We start from the raw sequence: 19,427 nt of genomic DNA on the forward strand, positions 1-19,427 counted from the left end.
TTATTGCTTCACATCAAGGGGTGAACAAAACATACCATAGAGGCAGATTTCAAATAGGCAGAGGTTGTTGTGTTCTGTTGTTTTATTGTTGTTGTTGTTGTTGTTGTTGTCGTTGTCATTTTTGTTTTCTGCATAGGACAGACATCTGTGAAGCCTGTTCAGCACCTGTCATGATGATGCTCTCTACCTCATACCAAACAATAACATGGATTCCATCAAAGTCTATGCTGAAGAATCAATACACTGGATAGCCTAATTATTATGAATAAGTTTGGAAAATGTCTTAACTTACATTTTGCATGCAATATTGTCTTCTCTTTAACATTCCATTTGTCTATGTTCCTCATGGTCAAGTAGAGCCCATTTCCTCTGGTGCTTACTGCCACCTGCTGGTTAATGAAGGAAGGGACCAAATTGACAGATAACAAATTCCAAATTCCATTTTGAATCTTTTTCTACCCGGCAGAGTAAATACATGGCAGTGCTGATTGCAGCACATTACTGTCTGAGGATGTACTGTGCCGGCCATGTGGTGTGGTGCTGTTGGAACCCTCTACTGGGCCGGACCATGTGGTGTGGTGCTGTTGTACACTTCATTTGATCCTCAGTATCTTCATAGTTGCACTTTACAGATTAATGACCTATTATTGTATTATTGCACTGTAAATAACTGTAAATCTCTTTACACTGATCAACGTTATGATTACACAAACTCTTATCGTAGATTCGTAGTATAACACGGCATAACTCCACTGGTGTTCTGGTTGACACACCATGACTTCACAGTTAACTTTTCATTATTTCTGACTGTTTTAGTCTGCATGTGCGTTCTTTTGTTATGTGTCATATGAGACAGCCTATGGGTAACCACATTCCCTTCAGGATCAATAAAGTACCTATCTACCACCTTCCGATCTACCTTTTGTTAAGCTTTGAGATGTCAAAGGTAAGTGATGTTAAGGGTATAACAAGCTAAAGCTCGTTATAAACTGTATGAGAAATGTTGAAAATAATTATTTGTCTGGTACAGTGGGTAGATTCGCGGCCTACTCTTTCCTTGGTTTGTCCCTGACCTCTGTTAGGCTACTGTAATGGGCAATTACGCCGTTCTTAACAAGCTAATCTTAGGCCTATTTGCCACACTGATTTGACTGATGACTAACTTTAACTAATAACTTTAGTAACTTTGGGCCAATATTATTATTTCTTTTGAAAAAGATAATTTCCTTTAGGATTAATTAAGTAGGCCTACATGTTTTGTAGGATATAGACCTAGGCCTGAATGTCTCCAACATTATAGAATGCTGGCTAGCAAAATCAGGCCTTTTCATGTTTTCAAACTTGTCAGATGTTTTCAAATATAGGATGTGATCAACCCTAATCTAACCTAAATTGGTTTGCTTAAAGTGAAAATTGTGACTGTCCTAGACCAATCCTTCAAAAAGATGTAGTTTTAATTGTGTAAAAGACAAAAACCTGTGCAGCTTATGCTGTTATAGTCTATGCTATAGGCCTAATATCTTAGGCTACTTTGCAAGTAAAACAGTGGCAGAAAGAACATTGCCCAAATGGTCCCTACAACTTAAAGGTGCCTGCCATGTGTAATAATTAAGGGTAAAAATATCCAAAAAATGAGCTACACGCATCAAAAGAATGAGAAGAAATTAGGGCGATGATGTCATTTAAAAAATGACAAGGTATAGTGCTGCAGAGATATCAAGTGAATTAGCATGCTAAATTACTAGCCACAGCCGACAGGTGTCATAATACCAGTTTCGGCCATGGGAGGCGGTATGCGGGCAACATAACCACCAGCCAAACTGCAATACACATGTCTCGGTTGTTACTCTAGGGTAGACCAACTCACTTTCTGGAGGTATACTGCCCCCATATTTTATGGAATGTGGAGTATGAATTTTCTTTGGGGGGAACATTACACATGGCACCTTTAAGGCCTAGCAGCCCTGCAGATTCACTTGAATTCTGAACTGGTATAAATAGCCAAATGGAGATAACTTCACATTTATAATTTATCATGACCATGTGTGATGAATATATATATATATATTTATAGGCTATACAGTATAACAGAGACTGAGGAGGAGCTTCTATCCTCAAGCACGTCTTACACCTTACACACTTGCACATGGACTGTACATACACTGCACTTTTTATTCTCTATTGCTATTAAAATATTTCTTGATCTTTCTTTCTTCACACTTGCACAGAAAAAGCTGAACACCAAACGAAATTTCACTACATGCTTTACGTTAGTATTGCTATGTATGTGACAAATACACCTCATTGTATCCTTGTATCCTTGTATATATAGGCTATTCCAATTTCCACTTTAATTAGGCGTAGTTACAGTCCCAAGAAGTTGCCAACTTAATTTAATCTAGAACTCCTGCATCGCTACTGTCGCAAAATAAATAGTTTTGATATTGCCTCACCTTTTACGACAGCATTGCGTAACTGAAGTCTTTCGCCTTTACGGTAGAACGTGGTGGAGGTCAGATACACCTCTGTCGATTTGGGAACATCCTTGGAAATAACTTCGCTCCCCACGTTTCTGTTTATTTTCACGTAATTTGAAGGACATTAACATATAGTTATAATTTGTTCCTGATCAGACTTTTTTCCAGATTTGCTGGCATCAAGTTGTAGTTAACTAAAATTTAGCAGTTTGTGAACGGCTAACGTTAGCTTGCAAGCTTTGCTAGCTAACTCACTATCGAACATGGATAACAACCCACCCGGTTCGAATGGATTTAAAGGTGGAATGGGTGGACTTTTTGGTGGAGGAGCCCCTGAGTATTCAAATACAGAGCTCGCTGGAGTGCCATGTAAGTAACATTAACAACGATCAAAATTAGCACATACACAAGGGTCTGTGACAGGCTAACGTGTTCGATTAGCAGGTCGTTTGGTTATTGAACATCAAGGATTCCTAACCATACCTTAGTGGATAACAAGCCGATCAACGACGAGTGACTTTTCGACTATTTATGTCCATGTCAATCTGTAACTTTATTGTTTTTGCCCGTCACAGTGACTGGTATGAGCCCACTCTCGCCGTATCTCAATGTGGACCCACGTTACCTGGTGCAGGTAAGTTAACTTAAGTTTTGTCATGGCAAACTCCCACGCCATTAAAGTCAATGATGTGTCTTGTCTATCAGTTTGGAGTAACGTAGTCTAACCTCTTGGATTTCTATTTTTATTCAAAGGATTCAGAAGAATTTATTCTGCCCATGGGGGCAAGCAAAACTCGTGGTCGTTTCGAATTGGCTTTCTTCACTATCGGTGGATGCTGCATAACAGGCAAGTCCGTCTGAATTAGGAGACAATTAAACTCCTGTCGTCTTAACGATAATTTATTCGATGTTACCGAGAGTGTGTCCTCAGTTGTCCTTATATTATTCCTGCAGGTGCCGCATTCGGAACTGTCAATGGACTCCGTATGGGTCTAAGAGAGACCAGAGATATGGCTTGGTCCAAACCACGAAATGTACAGTAAGTGTCTTGAAATAGTTGTTGAGAGAATCATTTTCTCTTATGGAGGATAGAGTTGTCTTACTGCTTGCCATTGTATTCAGCACATCCTGTACTCAAGATAATAACATGAAATGATAATGGTGATGACTAAATCTAAACTAAAGCACTACTTACAACTAGTCTTGCTGATCCTAGAACTTACCACCTGACTAGAACTAACTCTCGGTTGTTTAAAAACAGCACTCACTGATGCACTTTTATACACCTTTTTTAAATTGTCCTAGAATTGTAGAGATACTTGCTTTAAAAAGCTTAAACTGTTTACCATGTTGTTAGTCGCTTTGGTAAAAAATGTGTCAGCCAAATGTAATGTAATGTAAATTGTGTGACCGTTCACCTCTGTTGGCCATTTGCTCAACTTGTCTGATCCTGTGTGTTGTTTGTAGGATTCTGAACTTAATCACAAGACAAGGTGCTTCATGGGCAAACACACTGGGCTCTGTGGGTGAGTACACCATTGAATGGCCTCTGAAAACCTCTTCCACGGACCCCCAGCCATTATATTAAATGGAGTAAACAGATTGAATTGTTGTAGATGGAAAAAGTATTGCCTTATTGATTCCCAAATGGACTCAATTGTGTTGCAGCAACAATTCACATATAGGACATAGATTATATAGAAATATGATCTGGTGAAGAAATTCAATATATAATGTGTAAGTTGTCTATTTATTAAGTGCATTATCATCTCAGAGTGATGCCAATCGAGTGCCTCTTTCGGTCTCCCCCCCCACAGCATTGCTATACAGTGTGCTTGGTGTGGCCATTGAAAAGGCCCGTGGGGCAGAAGATGATATCAACACAATAGCTGCTGGAACTCTCACAGGAATGCTGTTCAAATCCTCAAGTGAGTGGTTGGTCATTGTTTGTTTGTGTGTGTGTTGGTCAGTGGTTGGTCATTGTTTTTGTGTGTGTGTGTGTGTGTGTGTGTGTGTGTTGTGTGTGTGTGTGTGTGTGTGCTGTTCAAATCCTCAAGTGAGTGGTTGAGGCTGCTTTTACATGATATAGGTCATGTGTTGTCTTGTGTGATGAAGAGATAGAAAGACTTAACGTAAGCCACGATCCATTCTGAAGTATTTTCCCTTCTTTACATTATGTATGACCTATTCTTATATGTAGTTGAGTCTTTCATTGTTTTACCTCGATATAGCTGTACATAGATATGCAATTATTGAACCTAATGTGTATATTCAACTGTGTGTGTGTGTGTGTGTGTGTGTGTGTGTGTGTGGGGCAGGTGGTCTCAAAGGTGTTGCAAGAGGAGGCCTCGCAGGCTTGGCTTTGTCCGGATTGTACGCGCTGTACAACAACTGGGATCACCTAAAGGGCTCCACCCCTACCCGCTACTGACCGCCACTCCTCTCCCCAGAGGACACTGGGAGACTGGAGGAATTACTGGCTGGGGGACGGGGTGGCCAAACCACAGACTTTTAAAATTTGACTCGGATCACCCTCAACCCATCCTATCCCAACCCAACCCCAAATACCCACCACTTTCCCCTCTTTCTGCTCACTTCACCACTCTGAGGGGGTGATATGGTTCGGCTTGGCCATTGGGACCAGAAGATCTCTGTTTAGGTTTTACTCAGCATATTTATTAACCAGGCAAACGATGCCACGAAAAGTGAAGTGTGTAACACTGGTGGTGTTTTTTCTTTCTATTTTTTCTTTCAGTGTTACCCTTTCCTGCGGCCAAACGAGACGAATGTACACACTTAATGGTTGATCTCTGAAGATCATGATGCACTTTCGTAGTCCCAACATGTCTTGTGTCAAGCGTACTTGTTAAGTACAATCCTGTTCGGTCAGTGTGTTGATACAGGTCATCGTCTCCAAGTCGTTTTTGACAGGGGTCGTGTCAAAGTTACCAAACTGTCCGTTCTCAAGTGACAGTAGGACTTCATTTGGTCAGCAGTCTATGGTGTGTGTTGAAGGCCTTACCGTTGACTCAACTGTTGGTTGACATGTGTGACTTGAAATGCAGACTTGTTTGAATCTCTCCTCGTACAAATGTGCCCGTGTGGTTAGTCGTGTCCTTAAATAAAACCATGAAAAGTCGTCTCTACATAAAGCCTTCTTTTGAGTCAGTAATTGTCGGTTACTGTTGTACTGTCAGTCTTAATTGGGTATTATTGCTAAAATTGCACTAAATGAATGACTTCATAAACATTAGAATGTGTTTTTTTATGCTGGAAAGGTTAGATCCAAAATAACGTTAATGTGAAAATATAAGTAAATGTTGTCTGCATAGTCTATTGTACCCATACGTCGTTGTTACAGCAGATGACGCAGATCTTTAAATTGTTCTCTTCATTACTAACTCCGTGAAGTTAAACAAGGAACTAGGCAACAAAGTGAACACCAGGACAAAAGTAGGGAGAAATTTGCAATGATCTCAACATCCTATTTCCCACAAACTCACTTCAGGGCTATGCACTGTGCCCATGTCACTAATATGAAAACAAACAAATCTTGTTGCTCGTGTAGTGATTTATTAAGAATTAGACGCCGGTTGTGTTTTTATGAGATCATAGTTCATGGTTACATTGTTACTGAATAAACAACACTAGGTGACTCCAAGTTGCCATCTCCGTGGCGAACACATGATTGATGAACAGCTTATGTGCAAACAATAGCATTTACAGTCCGTGTTTCGGCAACTCCCCAAGAGGGAAAATGCCCTTTTCCTATCTCAAGTAGACAATGAGCTGAAAATGGTCCTTAGCGTGTCCATTGTAGGTTATGACAAAATAATCTGAAATATACAAGCCTGCGCTAATGTACAGCACACAGTTGTGACAAATGTTGCACATTCAAACCCGGATGTTTGTGTATGAAAGCCCTGTGTTGTAAAATGTCTTATGTACATTTTGAGGAACTGCAGGACGGAGAGCCCAGAGCAAATGTCCAAACGGGGACAGTAAAGTAAAGTATCAAATCCAAATCAAATCAGTTCAACAGAGCATCTGCAGTGGCTGCAGCATACGGAGACATGGATGACGAGGAAACATTCGGTTGGTGTTTGAGAATAGCGTGAACAATAAATATTTTGTTTTGTTCTATTTTGATTTCACGTATAGGCCTAAAGCTGTTCTGGTAGGAAAACTCACTACATGGAACACCTACAGAGATCTGTATATGCTGTGAAAACTACTGGCTGAACAGGAATGAGAAAGTCATGGTCTGGATACAGAGGCGAGCGCACAATTCTCCTGCAGCGGCGGCTTCCTCGGTTGCACCTGAAGGGGTTGGATGACCCCTCGTTTGCTCACCAGAGACGGAGCGAAAAGAAGGAAGGGGAACAGCATGCACGTTTGGCAACGGCAGTATGCTAGCATGGGAGGTGATGGGCGTCGGGTTCTAGAGGTGTTCCAGGGTCTCTGGCGACACGCAGAGAAGCTAAAACAGCAGAGCGCAACATAGTCCTACAGGCGTCATGCGGTAACCGAAGCAACTGTTGCTATGGTGGTGTTGACCCCGCCCTCCATGAAGAAAGAGGCGTGGAACGGATGGTGGGGTGAAGGGACTACAATCGTTGACTGCAACCTGCACCTCCCTCTAACCAGAGCGCAAGCACAGCTCCCCCTAGTGGCGGGGAGGTTTCAAGCCCTGCGTTACAGGTGAACAGAGCAGGGGTAGAGAGAGAGAGAGTGTGTGTGTGTAAGGGGATGAGAGAGGTTAAGGAAATGGATGGAGGGAAGGATCAGTGCATGAAGAAATCTCTGATCCTGGTGGCCTCGATCCAGGGGATGTAGGCGGCGGTGCGGGTGAACACGCTGGGCTTGTTCTCCACGGTGCAGCCGATTGGCCCGAAGCTCACCACGCCATGCACCTCCCAGCGGTCCCGGTCCAGTTGGCACAGCAGCGGACCACCAGAGTCACCCTGAGCAGGACAGAGAACAGATTAGCATCGGAGCGTTGGAGCGTCAGCATCAGGCTAGCTAAAGGAGAGATCGCTCATGAGCGATAGCAAATTAGTGAAATGAATCAATCAATAGAGTTATTGTTTATAGTGTAGTATCACCATGCAACATGGTCTCAATACACTTTACAAACAAAATAAAATCAACCAACAAGTGAAATAATAACAATGATAATAATATTAATAATAATAATAATGATAACAATAATAATACAAAAAAGAATCAAACAATGCAAGAAAAATTATTTGAATTAAGCAAACATTTCCAGTCATATTTAACCTTAGCCTACATGGGTATTATGGTGGATTTGAGTCCAGGCCAAAATGTTTAGAAAAATACCATCCATGGGTTTTTCCAGATCCCATCACATATGGTACTGAATGTGGCTAAGGAGCTGGGCTAGCATGCAGTAGCCTGAGAAGCGTGGATTTAATTCCCGGCTTCCACTGTTGCACCCTTGAGCAAGGCACTTAACCCTGAGTTGCTCTGAGGACAGTGAGCCTTGTAATATACACTTGTAATTGGCATATGTAAATGGTTTTCAATAAAAGCGTCTGCTAAATGGATAGATTTAAATGTAAATGTAATGTGCTATTCACCTGACAGGCAGCAGGGGGCCCCTCTGTGTCCCTAAACCCTGCGCAGATCATGGAGTCGCGCACACGGTCCCCCCAGAACTTCTTCTGTCGGCATGTCTTGTAGTCGATGATGGGCAAGCGAGCCTGGTTCAGGGCCTCGGCCAGCGACACGTTCTCCTTCCCACCTGAAAGAGCGGAACACTGGAATAATGACTGTCAACATGGTGGAACAGGGGAGCACTATGTGTCCACGGGGACCCGGGTTCAGCCCGGATCATTTCCCGATCCCATCCCATCTCTCTCTCCCACTCGCTTCCTATCAGCCTCTTCGCTGTCCTGTCAATAAAGGCAAAACAAGCCAAAAAAACAACATGGTGGAACAAATAGATGAGTTGGGCCCTGTCTCTGTCTGGTTTTGTCTGTTAAGGGGTTTTAGGTTAGCGTTGTGTTGTGACCTGGAGCCCTGATTTGAATGAAGTCTTTATGTTTCTTGTTGGCTTTCTGATCTGTATAGTCCCAAATTCATTCTACTTTACTATTATTAAAAAAAAATTTGATTAATTGAAATGAATGATTCATTGAAAATGATTCATTGAACAATCTTAAGAAAACGAGTTCACCTAAATACAAGAGAGCCTGTCTTTTTGCATTAAGCCAAAACAACAATAAAATAACTGATTTGGAACATGTTCTGCAAATTAGGCCAAATATATGTCTTTGCTAGTTTGTTAGTTAGAATAAAGATACTTACTCTGAGCTACTTCAAGTCAAATCTTCTTAAATTAAGACATAAACAGGTAAATTTATCTGAGTAAATAAATTTACCTTAAATTGTCTTAAATCTTCAATCTTATCTTAAATTAAGATCAAATTACTTTTTCCACTGGCAGATAAATTTACTTGTTTTTATGTCTTAATTTAAGAAGATTTTGACTTATTTTAAGTCAAATAATCTTACAAGAGAGCTCAAAGTAAGTATCTTTTTACTAAAAACAATCCTACCTAGATTTGTTATCTTAATATAAAATTACAACACTTGGTAAGATATCATTTTTTATGTCTCACTGAGACATGACAGAACCAGAAAGAGTTCATAACTCTAAACCAAGCCACTCCCCCAGGTTATGGATATATCCATAAGCCACGCAACCTTGGTCGTGGTGGTGGACTCGCTGTTATCCACCGTGCTGACATCCTGGTCAAAGAGATCCCAGTGAATACTACCTCCTTTGAATGTGTTCACTTCATGTTGACTGGGTCTGCTCAGCTACAGGTTGTTCTTATCTACCGCCCCCCCAAAGCCTCTGCCTGCTTCCTATCAGAGCTCACCGAACTGCTTGCCACTGTTGCACCTGCTGGGTGATTTTAACATTCATGTCGATTCCAGTAATTGCTCTCTTGCTACTGACCTTTTATCATTGCTGGACTGCTTCAGTCTTACTCAACACGTACATGGCCCCACGCATGACAAAGGCACACCCTGGACCTGGTGTGCTGTGCTTGCATAACCCCCCTCAACCTGCAGTGCACTGACCTGGCTGTCTCTGACCACCACGCTATCCTATTCCTGGTCCCTGTGCGTCTCCCAAAGCAGTGTACCAAACGGCCCATCACCTATAGGAACATCAAACGGGTGTGTACTTCCACTCTATCTGGCTCCCTGGCGACCAATCTCGCCACCCACCACCCCTTCCAAACAGTTGATGACATGGTGGAACATTACAACCGTGCCCTCTCCCTCAGCCTGGACTTTGTAGCTCCTCTCACCCCGCTCACGTGTCTTTCTCTCGTCCTGCCCCCTGGTTCTCCCCTGAGCTCCGCAGGATGAAAACCACGGGTCGTAGGCTCGAGAGACGATACAGAAGATCTGGCCTCACTGTCCATCGTGCAGCATTTAAAGAGCATGTCGTGAACTACAAAGAAGCCCTTTCTCAGGCAAAAACAAGGTATTACTCCACACTAATCAGTAACCAACAAAAACACCCCAAATTGCTATTCTCCACCATCAACCGTCTTCTTCAGCCTCCTGATGCGGCTAAACCCTCAGATGCAGCTGACCTCTGTTCCAGGTTCCTGGATTTCTTCCAGCAGAAGGTGGACACCATCCATCGGCAGCTCCAGTCTCCTGGGCTCTCCCCCTGCCCCACACATGTCTCAACATGACCCTCACCAGTCAGCTGCCTGCTCACCTCGGTGCTGCCTGTCCGCCTTCTCTCCACTAGACGCCGACCAAGTAGAAAAACTGGTCACCTCAGCTAAAACATCAACCAGCAGTCTTGACCCAATGCCCACCACCCTGGTCAAGGCCTGTCTTTCCATTCTCCGTCATCCAGTGGAGAACATCATAAATGCATCTCTTGCCTCTGGTGTGGTACCATCCAGCTTCAAAATGGCAGCAGTCATCCCCACTCTCAAAAAGCCAGGCTCAGACCCTGACGACCCTAACAACTATTGTCCGATCTCCAACCTCCCCTTCATCAGCAAAATCCTGGAAAGAGCAGTGGCTGCCCAGCTTCAACATCACATGTCCCACCATGAGCTCTATGAACCTCTCCAATCTGGTTTCAGAACCCACCATAGCACTCATTAAACCGAGTGCTATGGTGGCACTCGGACCGCCCTCATTAAAATCACGAATGACCTCCTGCAACATAGACTCAACTTCCACTGCTATGCCGATGACACTCAGCTTTATATCAGCACAAACCCCTCCTCCCATCTCCCACCCTTACAACTTGTCAACTGTCTGCAGGAACTCAAATCATGGATGACCACAAACCTACTCAAACTCAACAGTAATATGACAGAGCTCATGGTGGTGGCCCCTGCACCACTGCTCAGGAAAATTGGAGACCTGGCCCTGGTTGTGGATGGCTGCTCTATTTCCCCATCTACTGAGGTGCGTAACCTGGGTGTTATTCTGGACTCCACTCTCTCCTTCCGGTCTCACATCAACAATGTCACCAAGTCTGCTTTCTACCACCTCAGAAACATCTCACGACTCCGGCCTTCACTCACACCTTCAGTAACTGAGACACTCATCCACGCCTTCATCACCTCCCGTTTGGACTACTGCAATGGTGTCCTGTCTGGACTGCCCACCAAGGCCCTTAGCAGACTCCAGCATGTCCAGAACTCAGCTGCCAGGGTTTTAACCCACACAAAGCCCTGGCAGCATATCACTCCCATTCTCCAACAGCTCCACTGGTTGCAAGTTAAGTCACGCATCGCCTACAAGATCCTCCTGCTCACCTACAAATCTCTCCATGGACTCTCACCACAATACCTCACAGATCTCCTCCACCCCTACACTCAGTCACGCTCCCTGCGGTCCTCTGACAAAGACCTGCTGGCCACCCCCCGCACCAGGTTGCGGACTTTCTCTGCCAACGCTCCCACACTCTGGAACAGTCTACCACTCCATGTCCGCTCTGCCCCGTCCCTGCCCATGTTCAAAAAGCACCTCAAAACATTTATTTTCACCAAGTCCTTTGATCCCTAACCCCCCCCCCCCCATTGTAAAGCGACCTTGGGTACCATGAAAGGCGCCATATAAGTCCAAGTTATTATTATTATTATTATTATTATTATTTTTGCAGTGTGTGGGTTGGTGCAGTGTAGCCTACCCCGTGTATCACCCCAGCCAGTCACCCAGCAGTAGTGTCCGGGCTTCAGGTTGATCTGCTTGCGCGGCAGGCAGGCGTAGCGGACGAAGTTGCTGGGCTGGATGTCAGTGCCGGCCTTGACCAGGGCGATATCGTAGTCCAGCTCGCTGTGCGCCGGGTAGCGGAAGCGCTCGTGCCGGTAGATGCGCTTGACAGGGAACATGCGCTCCGGTGTCTCGGAGCGCTTCAGCTGGTGCTTCCCCACGACGATACGCCAGCTTCCAGGATCCTCGGCCTTCCCCCTGCGGAAGAATAGGGGATGTAATAAGGAATATTCAATAATTAATTTAAAATAATTGATCATTTAAAATAATCCACTAATTGTTATGCTTATGCCCGTATGCTATTTACTTTGAATATGCATGGACACATATTGATGTAACTGCACAAATGTGTGTGTGTGTGTGTGTGTGTGTGTGTGTGTGTGTGTGTGTGTGTCTGTGTCTGTGTCTGTGTCTGTGTGTGTGTGTGTGTGTGTGTGTGTGTGTGTGTGTGTGTAGGAATAAGTCTACAAATTTAGCTAGCCCATCCTGTTCCCTTGGTTCTTTTAATGGAATGTGAGGTTTATTTTAAACTTAATTATCCTCAACATTGTCCCCTGGATCTGTTGCTGTTGGTTTGAAATCTATTCGGATGAGAATCTGCCACATTAATGAAGAAGGTACAGTTATATGATTTTAGTATCCTCCACAACAAACATTGTATTTTTTAGGCTGCTATGAGCATGTGGATGTGCATATAGAAGCATGGAAGGAGGGAGGTGCATCAGTATAGACCCTTTCATCAATAAAAAAAAAAAATGCTTGCACGTTCTATTTGGGCCCCAATCTACTTCCTCTGCATTAAGATAACATATGGAATGTTAAAAAGGAAGTCTTGTGGGGCCAACTATGATGCTGATAATGGAACTCTCTTGAAAGGGTCCATACTGGTGATGATTTTATGTGGAGGAGTTATGTTATGTGTTGGTGGTAACATTACATTACATTACATTTAGCAGACACTTCTTGACCAAAGTGACTTATATGTGTCAGCTATATTATAAGGGATCACATTGTCCCCGGAGCAACTTGGGGCTAAGTGCCTTGTTCAAGGGCTCAACGGTGGAAGCTGGGAATTGACCCAACAACTTTCAGGCTACTGCACGCTAGCCCAGCTCCTTAACCACTACACTACCACCGCCCCACTACACTACCACCGTAACGTAGCGGCTAAGGAGCTGGGCTAGCATAGAGTAGATGTAGTCTGTAAGTTGTGCGTTCAATTCCTGGCTTTCGCCATTGCGCCCTTGCATAAGGCACTTAACCCTGAGTTGCTCCAAGGACAATGGCCCTTGTAAAATAATTGACATGTGTAAGTCACTTTGGATAAGCGTCTGATAAATGAATACATGTAAATGTAATGAATGTGTTTATGTGATTAATATGCAAGGGTATGCATACAGTATGTGATTAATATGCAAGGGTATGCACACAGTATGTGATTAATATGCAAGGGTATGCATACAGTATGTGATTAATATGCAAGGGTATGCACACAGTATGTGATTAATATGCAAGGGTATGCACACAGTATGTGATTAATATGCAAGGGTATTCGTATGTGAGTAATGTGGGTGGGGATTGTTGTGGTTCTTACTTCTGGAAACAGTGAGCAGCAGTAAGAACCCAGGTCTTGTGAATCAGAGTCCCTCCACACACATGGATGTAGTGCTTACTGCCCCTGGGACGAACCTACACAAAGCAAGGTAACTTGTCTTTTTTGTCATTTTGTGAAACAAGGGTGTATTTTTATTAGGAATTTAACCTTTAACCTTTGGTATCTTTTGCACATTGTCAACTGTTTCATGTATGTGTTACTACGAGCAAAATGACATATGCATGTAACTTACAGCATCCACATTTCCATACTTTTCCAATATTTCATTAATTCCAGATGTTTATCCCAGATCTGCACAAAGGACCCTGTGAGACTAAAGTAGCCAGAACAGAGAAGAGTTTTTTTTTTTTTTTTACCTGCAGTGAGACTTGCCAGGGCCAGGAGTGAGGCCTGGCTTCGTTGCCGGAGACGATGCGTTCCGCCGTGTTGGGCTTAAAGTGGGCCAAGCCGCAGTCCTTGGGCCAGTCTAGAGGGCGGAGAGGAGGAAGAGGAGAACACTGAGTTGCTGCTGCCTGACAGCTTAACGTCCCACACAGAGGGCCTCACTGATAGCGTCAGAAAGGAAATGGCTGAAAATGTGATGGCCAAGCAACAAAAGGGGCACTTGCAACAAGGCCTTATGTGACAGCAGTATCTACTGAGCTATCGAGTCTGGAGGCAACTCATCTTATTAATGGTCAGTACCAAAGGTTATAGAGCTAAATTATGTGTGCTGTGTGTCTTTTTGTCAGCTTACGGTACTACAAAGTTAATGGCTGAAACGAAATGGACCAAGGAAGGTATTTACATATGGGACCTAGTCTTGTGAAGCTAGATGACATTTACTGATGTGTGTTCACAATCTAGAGACAAATATATTATCATAAATCAGTGATGATGGTCTCCTGGGAGCACATATGTTCAGAGAGAAGTGTTCTTCAACAAAATATTCTTCCTGCACCACAGGGTGGCGCCAAATACCCTTTATCACATAAGGTTCATTCGGACACAACAGTTCTAGGAACACAGCTCTACTAACTGGAGAAACCCCCCTAGCACTACACAGTTCCTAAGTTTCTTTTTTCTGCTTTCACTTGCACATAGTAGGAACTCATATGACACACATTAGTAGCCCACTGATTACATGAACATAAAGTAATGAAACGGGCAGCATTGCTGTTTAGTTAAGCTGCTGAAATGTATTGACAAATTAGAAGCTTACAAATTACAACCTAAAAACAGTTGTAAGGAGTGCTTTTCTAAAACTAGCCAGTTAACATCCTGAAGGCAAGTGAAGATCTTGCAAACGCCAACAATAGTACCGCTGTTGGCTGTGATAAAAGCATTATAGCTTGCATACTGTGTCTCTATATTGTGTCTTTTGACAGTATAATTGGAGATGTGCTGATTTGACATTATTGCAGGGCAGTCCAGCCTTGACGAAAGATGTACACAGTGCAGATCACTAGTGGGAATGAAAGATTTGTGTGTATTTCACATGACCATACACTGCCCAAATTAATTTGTAGATGAAACCAAAATTTGTTGCCTACAAAAACTACACCTTAAAAAGTGTCAAATTCTTCCAAATTATTCCTTTAAACATCAAATCTTCAACTACTTTTTACGCACTTATAAAAAAACATTTACATTTAAGTCATGAAAAATGACAGTTTTGATTTTTAATATTTTCTTCCTAATCGCTTCATCCTACTGTATTTGCTTGCAAGATTAAAATGTAATTCTGAACATTTTCCCAATTACTCTTCTTCTTATGATGATTTATGTTGTGAGAAAATGGAAAAAGTTTGATTTCAATATTTTCTCCTTAATTGCTGTAACTATTTGCTTGCAAGAGTAAAGGCTCTGAACAACATATATTTCAGGAAATCCAAGGAGTGATAGCAGAAGTAATATAATAAAATCTCATCAGGAGCCGAAGATGCGTTTTAAATGAAAGCAGATTAAAAAGTAATTTGAGATCCAAATTAAAGTGATTACAAGATTACAAGAGTTACAAGATTTTTATGTTTATGTCTTTCCAAAATCCATCAGCTAAGCTGAAATGGTTGGACTGGTAGGTAATAGATGACAGAAGCACTTTGGTCTTTAAAATGGACCAAAGAGCGGAAATAACATTTGGACTAGAGATAAAGTTCTGATAAAATCCAGATAAAAGTCAACCACAAAATGAATGCAGCTTTAAATTGGATTGTAACTGACTGAAGGCATCCACCTAAATTGAATGGATGGTAAGATTGTAGATGAAGACATTATGAAAACGTTTAAAAAACGTCTGGAAGGTGTCACGGTTTCTCACCCAGGTGGAGGACCTTGTGTTGCGGGTGGAGGCCCGGGGCATAGGCAGGCACGGAGGCCGAAGCAGCTTGCAGAAGCAGGGTTGGGCACAGCAGCAGTAGCAGCAGCACCAGCAATGGATGGAGCAGACTCCAGGCCTTCATGATTCAAGGCTAACAGCTAGCAGCTAACAGAACCCGCTCTCCATCGGCCAGCATTTATACCCCTGAGTGGTGCTGGGGCTGGCCCTTTGTGCCCATCCATCGGCCGGCACAAAGGGCGGGCGGCCCCCACAAAACATCCACCCAACACCAACCCCCCTCCACCCTCCACCCCACGCCCCCTACAAACAAAACTGGATTGTTCTGGTGGAGCAGCCTGGTGGAGGTAAGTTGGCCCCAGTGCATGATGGGATTTCCATCAGCACTTTCAACTCAACCCAGTCCACGCCCCAGTATCAGGGCGCCGTGCAAAACAACCTAACCACAATGCACAACACCCTCCTTCTGTCCAAGGTCACGCCACCTCCCTCACTCACTCTCTTTTTTTGTAGGTCATCATGGGGGAGGGCCGTGACCTTGAAATGACCTTTATCGTTGATTGTGTTTACATGCACACCAGTATTAGTCATGAAGCTTATCACAGTTGTAATCATTATTCAGGATATGGTGTTTACATGAACACAGAGGAACCTGGATGTAAATATCCCTGTATATGTAATAAATACTAGTATCCTGGTTATTGATTACTACGTTCTATTGCTGCATTATAGTCAGCAACTATCAGAACTTGGGATAGAATGTAAGACTACTGAGATTTCTTTTTGAGTTCTCCATCTGACATAGCCGCAGACCTTCTCAATTGTAATTGAGAGTGTGTCTGGAAAAGCTTAATTGACTTAGACTTCCAACAGGGGCGTAACTAGCAGTGAAATTAAATTTAAACTGGTGCATTAAACTCCTACCAAATTGTTTCAGAAGTGTAGCAATCTTGTAAACGAAGGTTTTAAATGAAGTTGTTTACACAATTCCAAAGAAATACACGTCCATGCCGGATTAGCAATGTTTTAGGGTCATTGCAAATGGGCTTCAATGGCCTGGGTTTCATAAAACCAGGATAAGGGCTTGGGTTTCTAAAATAGCCACACAACGTTTACATGCGCCAACACAAAATCAGGATACTTCACGGGAACAGGAAAACACAAATACGGGATTCTTCAGAAGCCCTTTCATAACTAGGATACTCAAGTTCATCCAAATGCACTCAGAGTTCTCCAACATTTTGTATGATAATGTGGTTAATTTTACAGAGTCCAGTGTTAAGTGTGTGAAATTGTGTTGCTCTTCAAAAAAACAGAAGTGAGACAAATTGATGACATTTACTGTAGGGAAATGTGACAATAATCAGGAAGTGCACTGAATAAAAAATAAAATAAAAACACTGAATATGGTCCTAATGCCCATCTTCCTTCCACATTCATTTTGCATTTTATATACAGTGAATATATTATCTGAAACCTTTCACCCATTAATAACTTGGGAAAAAAATAAACACACTTTGTTTACAGTAAGCTTTACATTGTTTATCAAGTTACTTTTCGGTCAATACACAGTTTTCATCCCAGTAGACTTTTCAAAAACATATGTCATGGCGATTTACTAAGTCACTGGATCAGAGTTATGGCGAGTATTGAGAGCTCATACACTGTTTTAATCATTTGCAGGAAAAGCTTTCAGAGGATCTCCCTGCACATGCTCTGGCCTCTCCTACCTACATAAAAGAGCTTTGTTGTGCTACAGCATTATAAACTGTACATGTGAATGTGCACGCGCCTGTTCCCAACCGCCTATTCATACACCCCCATTCACCAACTCACACGCACATACACACACACACACATGCATACACATACACACACACACACACATATAAACACACACACATGCATACACAGGGCTACACACCTGTTGTTCATCCTACGCCTGTGAGAGAAAGGCCTGTGTGTGTGAAATGGTCAGTTTGGGTCCTTTAATGTGCTGAATGCCCTCAGAGAATGTGCCGGATCATCCGAATGTTGAAAAGTCGTCATGAAAAGCGGTGGAAATGTCCAGCTGGCAGCAGTGGTGGTGTAGATGAGGCCCAGTTCACTCAGTTTACCAGGGTGCAGAGAGAGAGAGACCGCGACCGCTCAGTGGCCTGATAGGGGACTCCATATCCAGCTACCAGGCCTTGCTGTCCAACGCCAGCCCAGCTAATGTGTAGTGATCATTTGGGTATCAAATAAAAGTGGGAAGGATTCACAGAAACTACATATCCCATAATCCACCACAAAAGGAGTTGTAAGGTGATTTCACCGCATCTTTAAAGCAACACAGTGTAGTTATTACATAGTATTATATAGCTTTGTTGTTCTGACCATGAACAGGACATTTTTGTCAGTTCTCGGTGAATTGGGCTTAAGGGCCATTCACACAAGGAACGATAACTATAAAGATAACTATACACTCTAAAAAATGTTGGGTTAAAAATAACCCAAATATAAATCTACACACTGACCAACGATAAGGAAAATCTCTACTCTTGTTGATGAATCTGATGGCTAAAATTTGATAGATTTCGATTGGTTGTCAGTTTTTTATTGTTCTCAAAATCGCTCTGATAGTGATCCCGAACGATATTGTTCTTTATGTTGTTATCGTTTATGTGTGGACGTCGTCATTCATATGAGCTAGAACAATACAGTTATCGTTCTTGGTATGAATGGCCCTTTAGAGCTAAATGAGTGGCCAGTATGTTGAAAATTGATGTATTGGGGCATTCCTACACTGTGTTACTTTAAAATCTCCCTCTCAGTGGCATATGGCTTATATGATGTGTGATGCCACTCATTCTGATATCGAACAAAACAGCCAAGAGAGGGAGTTACGTTTTCTGTCAGCTATCACCGAAGGAGCTTCAAGGTAATCTCTTTGTGTGCAGGTAATGCTACACCTCTGATAAATCCACCAAGCAAGAGCCTGTAACTCATAACTCAAAGCCTATTTTGGTAGACCATACCAAAAACGTTGCATACCACTTTCACATTGAACATGCCTCAGGATATGTTGTGAGATGCTTGCTCTGCTGTGAACAAAACTACAATTCCCAGAAACACCACAGAAGACTGTTATAGAGAGCCGAAGTCACGCCCTTCTACTTCCGGTCCATGGGACCTATCTTTCAAAAAAATATGAATGGGAGTTAATATAGATATAACAATTATTTTTTGGTCCAGTTTGAATTGTGCCACGAATTTCACATATGATGTATGTGAATTTAAAAGATAATTTTTCACGTTAACTCATTGAATGCCAAGCTGTTTTCGGAAGCTTTGTCCTAGAGTGCCAGCAATCTAGACCATTGTTGATGATTTTGTACAGCCACAGCATATTCTGTGTTATAGCTATGAACACATACAATGGCTCGTTTAAAAGGTGAGACTTTAAGCTCTCAGTGGGTGCAAACCGTGTATTTCTACACGCCTCTGTTCCTGAGAAATCCTAAGCTAAACAGTGGCTAGTTTTCATCAAAATCGCTGTTTTTTTCTAGAAATGGAGATATAACGTCTTTCATGAAATATGAAGTGTTGCCTGTAAACTTTCCGGGAAGTGATCAGCAAGACCTGGCGAGACTGCCACCTAGTGATAGACCCACGAAAATGGCCTGGTTTTCAGCTGACGTGCATGCGTCACTGATTCGACCCAAAGCGGCAACCGAGTTATGATAAA

General features: G+C 42.7%; 2 protein-coding genes across 2 annotated transcripts; one reads left to right on the top strand and one right to left on the bottom strand.

Moving 5' to 3' along the window:
- The first annotated feature begins 2,115 nt into the window (after positions 1 to 2,115).
- On the top strand, positions 2,116 to 5,623 carry timm23a (translocase of inner mitochondrial membrane 23 homolog a (yeast)). The gene is made up of 7 exons (XM_048234089.1): positions 2,116 to 2,846; positions 3,053 to 3,111; positions 3,231 to 3,324; positions 3,432 to 3,516; positions 3,945 to 4,003; positions 4,295 to 4,405; positions 4,796 to 5,623. The coding sequence occupies exons 1-7, from the start codon at positions 2,741 to 2,743 to the stop codon at positions 4,906 to 4,908; spliced, it is 627 nt and encodes a 208-aa protein (XP_048090046.1). The 5' UTR covers positions 2,116 to 2,740; the 3' UTR covers positions 4,909 to 5,623.
- Positions 5,624 to 6,030: 407 nt separating this feature from the next.
- Positions 6,031 to 15,832, bottom strand: zgc:112285 (uncharacterized protein LOC561476 homolog). The gene is made up of 6 exons (XM_048233495.1): positions 15,683 to 15,832; positions 13,740 to 13,849; positions 13,363 to 13,457; positions 11,686 to 11,966; positions 8,081 to 8,244; positions 6,031 to 7,441 (listed from the first exon to the last, which is right to left on the bottom strand). Exons 1-6 carry the CDS (start codon positions 15,822 to 15,824, stop codon positions 7,262 to 7,264), a joined length of 972 nt encoding a protein of 323 aa, XP_048089452.1. The 5' UTR covers positions 15,825 to 15,832; the 3' UTR covers positions 6,031 to 7,261.
- Between the last annotated feature and the right edge of the window lie 3,595 nt (positions 15,833 to 19,427).

This window comes from Alosa alosa, chromosome 22, assembly GCF_017589495.1.
Source record: "Alosa alosa isolate M-15738 ecotype Scorff River chromosome 22, AALO_Geno_1.1, whole genome shotgun sequence".
In the NCBI taxonomy this organism is placed as follows: Eukaryota; Metazoa; Chordata; class Actinopteri; order Clupeiformes; family Clupeidae; genus Alosa; species Alosa alosa.